The 11,536-nt window shown below is 38.1% G+C and overlaps 1 protein-coding gene across 1 annotated transcript; it reads left to right on the top strand.

Moving 5' to 3' along the window:
- Window positions 1–693: 693 nt before the first annotated feature.
- On the top strand, window positions 694–6,492 carry LOC147519490 (uncharacterized). Its single transcript, XM_086591077.1, has 3 exons — window positions 694–889; window positions 1,327–3,169; window positions 4,354–6,492. The coding sequence occupies exons 1-3, from the start codon at window positions 825–827 to the stop codon at window positions 6,460–6,462; spliced, it is 4,017 nt and encodes a 1,338-aa protein (XP_086447203.1). The 5' UTR covers window positions 694–824; the 3' UTR covers window positions 6,463–6,492.
- The last annotated feature ends 5,044 nt before the right edge of the window (window positions 6,493–11,536 follow it).

The following is an 11,536-nucleotide window of genomic DNA, read 5'->3' as shown; positions in this document are numbered from 1 at the left end:
ATAGATTCTCATATTAAGTTTTGCAAGATTTGATTTTTTTCTTGTTCTTGATTTAAAAGCATCAAGAAAACAATTAATTAATAAGTAGTTAAAATACGAAATATTATTTTCACGCATTGAAAGTGTATTGGGTGATCTTGTGAAACATGTCGAGATGGATTATCACATGTCTTGGTTAGTATTTTGGTATAGTTTACATAGAATAGTAAACGCTCTTGTACCGAATATAAAAACTTACATAACACGTGGGGAGAGTCGTTCAGATACGTTTCATTTTTCTTTTTGGCAAGTTTATAATTAAGATCGACCAAATAAAACGAGATACTTAAGGCATGCTACAATTATAATATTGACTCTAAATCTTTCTACATCTCTCAAATCTAGTTTTGTTTTTAATCTCTCTTCCACTATACGACTACATACCTAGAAATAAACCAGTAGAACAGAGGCTTTCTCTCCAACTCTCGTTATCAAAACTTCACTATTCTGCTCTTCTTTCCTTTGATTTATTTTCCAATCTATATTATTATTTTTTTTTTTTTTATCAATTTTCCTATTTCTAAGTAGGTTCTTTGAGTTTAAACCAAAACCGGGCTGAACCCACCAAGTCACCAACCAAACCAAACAAACGTCAAACTACCAATCCAACCAAAAAGGCAAAGGAGGGGTAAGATGGTAAAATCAAGTGGGGTTATAGAACGCTAGCCTTTCTCCCTCCTATTGGGTAAAATTCTCTCTCTCGCAGCCCTCCGTTGTTTCAGGTGACTCACTACTGCTTCTATCTTTTTACTTTTCCTTTGAAAAATAGCCAAATAAATCCCCCAATGATCGAACCCCCCGAACAACATCACTTTAAGAAGAAAAAGAAGAAGAATATGGCCTTCACTAAGTAACTCTCTTTTACTTGTTCTTGTTCTTCTGTATTATTATCACAAGCATGTTTTCATCCATTATTAGTCTTCTGTGTTTATTGTTGTTTCTATTTAGTTACCGTTTTTTTCGCACAGCTTCATTTTTGGAAAGTGATTCTTTTTTTGCTAATTAATATTGGATATAAAGTTTTCCATTAATGGGCTTCTTTATTTTCATTTAGTTTCCATTAAATAAAACGTTTTTAATGTTTGCCTGCTATAAAGCTACTTAATTATTTTACCCACCCTCAAGTTTGTGAAAACTTAGAAATGCTGAGTTGGCATAATGAATGTTGTAATTAATTATGTTTTTTTTTTGTCCTTGTAATGAATTTGTTGATAGCTGATGGTCTGTGTTGACTTTGAATTAGACCACTGTACTCTAATATTTGTTTTCTTTTTAAAAATGGAACAGGAGAATGTCCCGGCAATTAAAAGGGTTACTATTAGTGACACTATTGTGTCTTCTTTGTGGCCTTGCTAGAAGTGGGCCATGTGCTACGACGAATGTGCTAGTGCAAGGCATAGATGAGATGACTGACATGTTAAATTTTGATGATGCATGCGGCTCCTTTGGAGATAAGTCCAATTCAGCTGGTGAAATGAGCTCGAACTATGTTCAGGGGAGCTTACCAACCATTTCAGGTGTTAAGGAAGTGTGTACAAACTCTGAATTGTTTTGCTTCCCTTCGACATTGCGTGCATTGTTAGCCAAGGAGGAGGATTGTAACGAATCTCCTCATGATGTCACCCGACGGCAATCAACAGAGTCTTGGGATTCTTGGCAAAGTAATTCGACTTGGTTGTCAAACCATGGCACGTTTAGGCTAATGAATGGGAACGTTGTGTCTTGTTCGTTGAACTCGGGGATGAAATCCCCTGATGTGCCATCCGCTCAGGGAGAAAGTACAAGTGAGAGTAACAGCGGTACTGGTGGAGGATCTTCACTTAAATATCATAGGCCTCTAAATATTATTGATGAGAAGTCCGAGTTGATTAAATCAAATGTACATGATGGATCTTCATCACCCAATGTAGACATAAGTCCTCGTTTCTTGGATTGGGGACGAACCTATTTATATATTCCTTCATTAGCTTTCTTAACAGTTGCCAATACATGCAACGAAACCAGCTTACGTATTTTTAAGCCTTTCAGTACTGACCCACAGTTCTACCCTTGTAATTTTGATGAGGTTTTACTTGGACCTGGAGAGGTTACTACAATTTGTTTTGTTTTCTTACCGAGACAATTGGGTCTGTTGTCAGCTCACCTTGTTTTACAGTCAAGCTCCGGTGGCTTTCTAATTCATGCCAAAGGCATGGCTATTAAGTCCCTTTTTCAGACTCAGCCTCTAGTTGGGCTGAATGTTTCTTTCGGTGGAGGGTTGAAAAGGAATCTGTCTGTGTACAATCCTTTTGATGATACACTCTATGTAAAGGAGGTAGCTACATGGTTATCAGTCTCTTCAGAACATATATCTCACTCAGCAGAAGCTGTTTGTAAAGTGGAACAGAGTCTTGGGGAGTATAGTTCTTTTCTTAATGTTGAGGAATGGTTGGATATAAGGAGTGGTCAAGATGATTTTCCACTGATGGAATTAAGACCGCATAGAAGCTGGGAAATTAGTCCTCATAGCACTGAAACAATAATGGAGATGAATTTCTTGTCTGGTTTCGAAGGAAAGTTATTTGGTGCTTTCTCTATGAAGTTGCAGAGTTCTTCGCGAACTGACACAATTGTACTTCCTCTAGAAGCAGAGGTACGTCACAAGCCAGCGTATAGTGACCTCACTGGTTCAGTTATAGTATACCTCGAGTCTGTGCCATGTGATGGATGTGAAACATCCATTATACTGTCTCTAGAAAACAGGGCTGCGAATCTGCTACACTTTGCCAAGATTAGTGAAGTTACAGAAAACGAAAAGATATTCCGTGTCAAGTACATTGACAGGCTATTACTCTTTCCTGGTAATGTCACACAAGCAGCAATTATTTATTGCCCTTCAAGTGATTTACGGGAAGCCTCTGATGGAGTCTTAGAAATAGATTTGAGTTGTAAACTACTTGTATTGACAAATGACTCAGGCAATTCACAAATTGAGATTCCTTGCCAAGATGTAGTTCAGGCTTGTTTAAAGTACCGACATGTTTCATATGTAGGACAAGAATTTCAACGCGTGCAGAGTCAGGCTGGCAGTGAGATGACTGAGTCTTTAGGAAATTCCATTCATTTCCCCAGTGGATCTTCGGAGATGAAGGTATTTCACGTCCTACTTTTTGTTCTTCTTTTGATGTTGTTGATGACTTTTTGGGTAGCAAGTACTTTACTCATGCTAAATTGTTCATTCATCTATTTGGTCCTTGTTCTTATCCTTTCAATAGTTTTTTAAATTGCACGTGTTTACATTATGTTAAGTTGGTAGCTCATTATTTCCTGCCCTAGTGATCTATTATATTCATGTTTAAGGCAACATGATGACCTATTCTCTTTCATTCTAAATTTAGTGGCTGTGTTTGCAACTCCTACTTCTGATAGTTACTTTGCCATGTAGGAATTGCATCTCATCAGTACTTTGGAAATATTCTGCATTAGGTATGCCAATTAGTGGAGTTTAGACAGTTTGTGCTTCTCATAAACTTTGGCATATAATATATGTAGAATGGGAAAATGTGTCAAAAAGTTGAAACATTGAGGTATATGCCTAGGCTATTCAACGCATAAACCTTGTAGTGCTCTTTGAAAGTGTATACCTCGAGGTAAGCCTTAGGCAGCGCCTCAGAAAAAGACTTGTGAGAGTAGGGAGTTGAGCACGTATCTGAATTTGCTCCAGTTTACCGTACAAAAGTAAGGAAGGCGTCAATTACTTGTACTCTTAAATTTTCTGCTGGACCGTTGTTCTCCAACAAGTGCTTATAGAGGGTCAAGCTGTCAGCTTAGGGGTTTGAGGATCCCTAATCCTATATTATGTGCACACAGTGAAAAAAAGAGCATGGAGAGGACCTAATCTTGGTTTATGCGCTTCTTATCACACTTGGAAAGGCCTGGGACAGAGCAACTTTGCTTCCTTATGAATTGGTCTAACCAGAAATAATAGGGCTCATTAAATAGTCTGTGCGTGGTGACTATTTAAAAATTGAAGTATGTGAAAGGAAAGAAATGGTATGATCGTTGATCTGGTGGAGCACAATTGCTGAGGCAATGTTCTGACAGACAATTCTATTAAACTGTGTTCTCTTGTTTTGACAAATTTTTTATTAAATGACACTTTTTTTTGAAAAAAAGAAAAATTATGCTGTAATGCCCCAGGCATATTTCCTTTTTTCTGTTCACTCTGTTTTTTTGTTAGTGTGTTTGGAATACGAGTTATTCCATTTTTGTTTATATCTATGTCGAGTATTTGGACTATCTGATAATGACCTTTGCGTATCTATGAAATTACAGTCAGAAACATTGAAGACTGTTGATGCAGATGAAGTTGTGTTAAGAAACTGGAGATCTCAAAGAACTACTAGTGGAAAATCTGTTCTTGATCATGAAGAAGTGATGTTTCCTGTGGTCCAGGTTGGAAGTCATTCTTCTAAATGGATCACCGTCAAAAATCCAAGTCAACAGCCAGTTCTTATGCAGCTTGTCCTGAATTCAGGGACAGTCGTCAACCAATGTAAGTCTGTGGACAATTTCATACAGCAACAATTGGCAAGTAGTTTCGTCCAGAATGAATCTGCTGGACCAACCAGTTATGGGTTTGGGATAGCAGATAATGCCGTAACAGAGGCATATGTCCATCCTTTTGGGAAAGCTCAATTAGGTCCAATCATTTTTCATCCTTCCAATCGCTGTGGATGGAGTGGTTCTGCTCTGATACGTAACAATCTTTCAGGCGTTGAGTGGTTATCTTTGAAAGGATTTGGTGGGTCGCTTTCCCTGGTCCTGCTTGAGGGTTCTGAGCCTATTAGAAGTATAGTTTTCAACCTAGACATGCCAGTTCCTATTAATAGATCACCTCAAGAAGTGTCATTTCAGTTGGAAAATTCTAGTGTAGCTTGTTCCAAGTCAATGTCGAAAGAGTTTTATGCAATGAATACAGGAGACTTGCCACTCGAGGTGAGAAAAATTGAAGTTTCAGGTGCTACTTGTGGATTGGATGGGTTTATGGTACACACTTGTAAAGGTTTTGCTCTTGAACCAGGAGAATCAAGAAAGCTGCAGATCTCATACGAAACAGATTTTTCTGCTGCTGTTGTCCATAGAGATCTTGAGCTGGCCCTTGTTACGGGTATTTTGGTTATCCCCATGAAAGCGAGCTTTCCTGTTCACATGCTCAATGTATGTAGGAAATCATTCCTATGGATATCTCTGAAGAAAGTCTCTTTAGTGGTAGTGTTTGCTGCTTCTATAACGTTTGTGGTCTTCTCCTACATTCTTCCTTACATGATGGCGTTGGGATCCCAGGATTGTTTACTTAAGACGGAGAATGCCACTATCTGTAGAGCTAGAAAACCTTCTCTGCAGGATGACCAGAAAAACAGTAAGTTCTCTAGGTATAATATTATCATCAGCTTCATAAGGTCAGTTGGGGAAAATGAAGCTTCAAAGCTGCGCTTTGTTGGTAGATTTTCTGACTATTCGAATGGGGATCAGGAACAGAGAACTGATAGAAAGATGCCACAGGAGGATGTTCGAGAAAGACTTTTTGGTAGTGCAAAAACTGGAACTCCTTTGTTGCAATATCCATCAGGAGCGGAGTCTTTGGCACTCGAGACTTCTTGTTCACTGCAAGCGCCACAAGCTGGTAACCTCACTGTTAGAGTTGGCAAAGAGAAGAGTAGAAGAAGAAGGAAGAGAAGATCTAGTGGTGCAGGGCTAACAGGGTTGCTTGAGGTTTCTAGCAGTCAGAGTGGGAATTCTACTCCTTCCTCTCCCATGTCTCCTCTCATGTCTTCCACACCCAAAGCAACATGGCCTTTGGCTCCTGGTGTTGAGAATGGCATTGAGACTGAAAATCCATTTGTCAAAGTAAAGGAACATGTATACAAGGCTGGTACTGGATCAACATCATCGGAGGTCAAGGTTGCTGGGAATTGCGACAAAGGTGGTCGTCAATATATTTCTTCTCAACCAGTGGTGTCTGTACCAAGAAAAGTAGCATGCAAGGCTATGCTTTTGCCTTCTGCTACATTTCCATGCATGCATCAACGTGTCCCTGGTATGGTGATCCCAACCCCATTCTCGTGTTCTAGCTCAGCAATCAATCCAGATGCCCGGGCTCCAGGATCCAATCTTAAAGAAAAAACCCCAAGTGCTGAAGAAAAGAAAAACGCCGAGGACAAATTTAAATATGACATATGGGGTAAGCATTTATCTGGTCTTCATTTGATGAGTACAGTCAATGAGGCCTCCACCCTAATACCCAATGCTTCAGAAGAGGATTCTCAGAGCTTCTTTGTTAGGGGACCACAGGTCCTTATGCAAAAGACTAAAGCAAAATCTGTTTCCCCTGCACCTAGCTTCTCTCAGCCTGCTGTAACATCTCTTCTTCAAAATGGTTAAAATAAAAATTATCCAGAAATTATTAGTTGACATGCATGTCCAATTTTTTTTCTAGTTCTCCTTAACGGTGATATGATATCGTTTAAAAAGGAATGTTAAATGAAGATCCTTAAACGCAAGGTTCACCTATCCCAGACTCGCAGTGCTTAATTCCTATTCTTTAGGACAAACTTGCTTCCAAGTTGCAACACCAAAGGGTCAAGATTGATTTTGGACTTCCAAAGAAAGCCTACCAATGCCCTCAGCCGAAACCTTTCCGAAATGGCTAAACTCATGACCCAACAATTAATTAACACATTCGCACTGTGTCGACACATTGATAACTTCAGAACAAGAACTCTTTCAAAATCTGTATATACAAATCTGTGACTTCTACAAAAATTATAGAACTTCTTAACCCATCAACTCCTATTAAACAAACACGGCCAGACCCAGACCAAATTTATTCAATGACCCTCACTTTTCTGCGCCTTCTTGGACTAGTATAACTCATAATCGGGAGGCCCAAGATTTAGCAAATGGGCTTAAACAGAATGCTATAAAGGCCTCCACCATGTTGTATTTTTCACTTTTCCAATTGATTCTTCTCTAACAAAAACCGCTTATTCCTCTCCCCCCCGGGTCCCCAGTCCCCACCCGAGAGAGAGATGACAAAAGAATGGGCCTGGTGGCTGAAAGGGAGATTACTCTGATCACGTCTGAAGTGATGTTGACCTTAAAATGGGCCTTACTGAGGCAGATCCAATATAGACGTTGACGATTGAGTAAATTCTCAACTGGGGACCGTAGGCTCGCTTGCAATCTGTATACGAAAATACTAGTGGTCAACATACTGTCAATAATAATGCCAAACAAATACGGTCCCGCTTGCAATACGTATATGAAAAAATATACCCAAAAGAATCTCTCTAATATCACTTAAATAATATAATTATTTCTCATTTTGTTTTAAAAAAAATAAATAGATGAGTTTTTCTATATAATTACAATTATCATTTACAATTAAAATCTAAAAAAACTATGCTAATATCGATCTCGTTTGCATACTTATACTTTCAATGATAATGCCAAACAAATTATGTTACAATTATTTGACCCGGGACTTTGTCTCATAAAGTCTCATTCGGTGTTTAAGTCCTCAACCACAATCTTACCCTAAAAAAGTCCTCGGCCAGACAGCCACAATTGATCTTAAGAAGTCAAAACTCGAAAGTGTCTACATTTCTCGTGATAATTTGTTTTTTTTTTTTTTCTTTTTCCTTTTCTATTGCCGTGTAGACGTATAGTACTGTATTAGGACGACCAAACTGTGTTTTGCAGCAGACTTTTTTGTACATATTATGTCATTTTGTGCCAAAATTTTGGAAATGCAGTTTGAGCTCATTAGCGAAAATACTTACCAAACTTCAACGCTAGAGATTCAATACAATATCACCATGAAAAACTTATCATAAACTCCACCATATATTTATCTGACATGTCAAACTAGCAATGCATATGGTGATATGGTTCCGAAGTGACCACTGTTAAGTGAATGGTGTTTGCTACTTTGCTTGCAGTTTCACCAATAGTAACAGTACAGCATTGCAGACAAGTCGAAAACAAAAGCTTTAACCATAGCCTTGAACCCAAAGAAAACCGTCCATCAGGCGAACTTCAACTTCAAGCCCGGCCCACTAAGATAACATTTTCCTCTTTCCCTATAATCTCTTGTAACTTGTAAGTTGTAACTGGCATACGCATCAAGTCACCAACTAATGATATTGCAAAATGGCCAGAATGGATATCCAAGAACACACGAACAACTTTTTATGGGCTCACTCAATTGTTATATTCACCATGGATAGAAAGAAGTTAGGTGTGATCTTTTTCCATGTGGCTGCTTTTCCTCTTTTTCACAATTCCAACATCTATGTCTGTGCTTCCTGCGTTGGGCTCACGCTCGATCAGTACATATATAAAAGGTCCCCCTTCATCATCAATAAAGCTAAAGAAGGATGCTCATAATTTCTTCCGAGAGACCATGATAAATAAATATCCATGAACTTAATTAGAAATAAATTTACTTTTTGTTAAAGAGTGCTTAAGTTCAGTGTAGACTTAAAGTGTAAGGAGACAGGCAGCATGAAGCAATCACTATTGTGCTTTATTATGTAAGAAGTTTATTTCACATGGTGGTAGACAAAAGGAAGACAGTTGCTTCCCAAAATGTACCACAATGAAAAAGCAGGCTAACATTATTGCGATTCATTTGTTATGAAATGTACCAAGGTGCTCAAATTAAGCATACTGCGATTATTGCACGTACACTTTAGAAAGTGATCCAAATCATTTTAGTGCATTCATCATGCATGGTGTGCAGTTTCTCAATTTCAATTGCTTTTTATTTCTCTTATCTTCTCATTCTGACTGCTGGCTATAGCTAGCGCACAGTATCGCGTCCTTAGGCGCGCTAGGTGATAGCATCTGTTTACGGTTTTATCCTGCTTGCCCATGATATGGTGTTCACGTGTTGTAATTCATAACACTTCTGTCCTAAACCTCTATTAAAACAGAACGGGCCGTAAACCCAGCTCTTTATATCATTTTTTGGCCGTTAATATTTAATGTACTAAGCTACTCGCGGATAGTCATATCTTGATTATCTTTGAACAGAACCTTAGCCACTTGGACTAGAAAGATAAAAGGATGAGATATAAGTATCCACACCCCAGGCCAGCTTTGACAAAGGTAATAAGGAGATTACGATGGGAGTTCAAAACCCTTTAAATCATTTGATCAATCTTCTTTACTCTTTAGCATAGGCTGTCATTAACTAGTTAACACTTTTTACATATCCCTCTCACTTATATTGCTTGCATTATGTGTCCGATCTCTTAAATTCTTAATAATTAAGTAGGACTAGATCCCATGAAACAACCCATGTTAACGAATTAATAGAAAAGCACATATAATATAACTTTTGATTAAGATGTTCATATCTTAACTAACTAAATTGACCTCAAGTACTTGCCTTTTGCTCGGCATAATATTCTTAGAACAATGTTTCTAAAGTAGGTGGAGCATGCATGTGGATTGAAATATACATATATAAAAGAGCTAGAGATGCAGATCGAGAAGAAGCCCATCTTTGTTTAAATGATCATAATTTTTCCTTTTCGATATATATTTATTTATTCATTTTATTTTTAGTGAAAACGAAAACTGAAGCTTATAAGCTATTCTTCACGCACCTAATCTGGTTTTGGCTCTTGACGCAACAAAATATTAAGGCGTTGGAAATGTCGTAACTCCTAAATTATTTTATGTTAAGCTGAAATAGTATTCACGGGAGAGAAAGTAAGACTGTACCCAGCTCTATGAAATAAATATTCTTTCCAATTCAGATCGAAATATATATGGAGTTGTTTTTGCAATTTTACTTATTTGAGATATCATTTATCAATTGTTAGTACCAGTAGTTAAGCAGTTCTGTTTTAATAGTACAAACCAGAGCTACATATAATGCCAAGGGGAAACTATATATCGAAGAGAAAAGGGAACATTGAGAACAATGTTATGGCCTCTTGTTTTAGTAGTTCGAGTCTTTGTTAATGCCTGTGCAACAACACGCGCGGTGCACCATTATTCACACAACTATGAGGAGTTGAAGATATTGCCATTTAAGCCCAATCTATGTAGACCTAGTAACTAAAGGCTGTGGAATTGGACCACCAAATAGTCCTCTAAATAGCCACGCACTCTTAAAACCTTCCGAGTCCTTTCACATGCAGCTCCTTCATCTATATCCCAATATAAATAAATGGCGATAATAAACTTTTAAGCTACCAAACCTCGATCTTCCAGTTCCAGATCCTCAAATACTTAAAATGGCTTGTAAGCATTCAAGTCACTAGATACCAGATCCATATTCCCATAACCATAAGATGTTGCTCTGTGATAACCTGCCTCGGACTTGGATCAGTAAAGGGGGCGCAACTATGGTAATAAGTAGATCGAAGTAAATAAATCTTGGCTTTTAAGATAAAGAAAGAGAAATAAGAGAATTATTCGTCCATCACTTTGAAAGCATAAGCAATTGTAGTCCTGATGATTAACAAAAAAAAAATTGTAGTCCTGACTTAATGGGGTCCGGACTACTTACTTTTACAACCTTGAGCAGATGACATGAGTTTAATGCTCAACAATAAATTATTTGGGCCTCGTACTTTCCGCTTTGGAAGAAAATTTTAAATGGCTCCACAGTTTATTGCTGTGGCGTGGCGCTAATAAGTATTTTATAGTTTGCAAGTATATATACATAATGTTTTTATAATATGAAAATTATTTTTGTATCGCAATTTCAACTGATATGATCCATACTCCAGAGGCTATGCATCGGCTGTCTGGCACTCTGGCTTAACCAACATTCCCCAACGAGAGACTCGAACCCGAAAGGCAGAAACCTCCCTTAAGAGTTAAGATGTTTAATCCAAGCCTGCTGGGCTACTGGGCTAGTAACGTAGTCTTGAAAAGTACTTAAAATTTACATAGTGTAAGTAATTTCCGTTCTGCACTACAGTACACGTATCCATACACTAGGTCATTCTCTACCAGCTCGTACCACTCTATCAGAACGTACCAACGACCCGATTCCACGTCGTCCCAAACATCAGTTACATCCATATATAGAAGCAAAGTATCTAGCGCAATTCTGGAGTTCAGTCAACGCACCAATCAAGGAGACATTTACTTTGTAACATCAGAGTAATGGGAATCATCAAGATAACACACAATATGGATCTACACTTCATAACGGCCTGAAACAAATAAGAAAAATCAACTCAAACATCTATAAATAGAGAGAGATGAACTACGTAAGGCTTGATTCAAGTTTATCCCAAGAAACTTGATACGTAGGCAACTCTTACCCCAAGAAGAGTGCAGCCATTCCCTATCAAACAAATCATCAGTTGTTGTCCCCTAAACACCAAACCTCTACATTGGCGCCGTCTGCCGGTTCGTTTTCTTAAGAAAAGAACACACACTCTTTTCTCAAACCCACGAAGCTGGTTAGAAAAACCACTATGGACCC

This window comes from Coptis chinensis, chromosome 2 (genome assembly GCF_015680905.1).
Source record: "Coptis chinensis isolate HL-2020 chromosome 2, ASM1568090v1, whole genome shotgun sequence".
Lineage (NCBI taxonomy): Eukaryota > Viridiplantae > Streptophyta > Magnoliopsida > Ranunculales > Ranunculaceae > Coptis > Coptis chinensis.
This window is presented reverse-complemented; position numbering and strand designations above follow the sequence as displayed.

Bases quoted from the DNA above. Each gene is read 5' to 3' on its own strand.
- LOC147519490 (XM_086591077.1), top strand. From the start codon at position 825: ATGATCGAACCCCCCGAACAACATCACTTTAAGAAGAAAAAGAAGAAG. The intron at 890-1,326 runs GTAACTCTCTTT...AAAATGGAACAG, and splicing joins AAGAATATGGCCTTCACTAA to GAGAATGTCCCGGCAATTAA. The intron at 3,170-4,353 runs GTATTTCACGTC...ATGAAATTACAG, and splicing joins GTGGATCTTCGGAGATGAAG to TCAGAAACATTGAAGACTGT.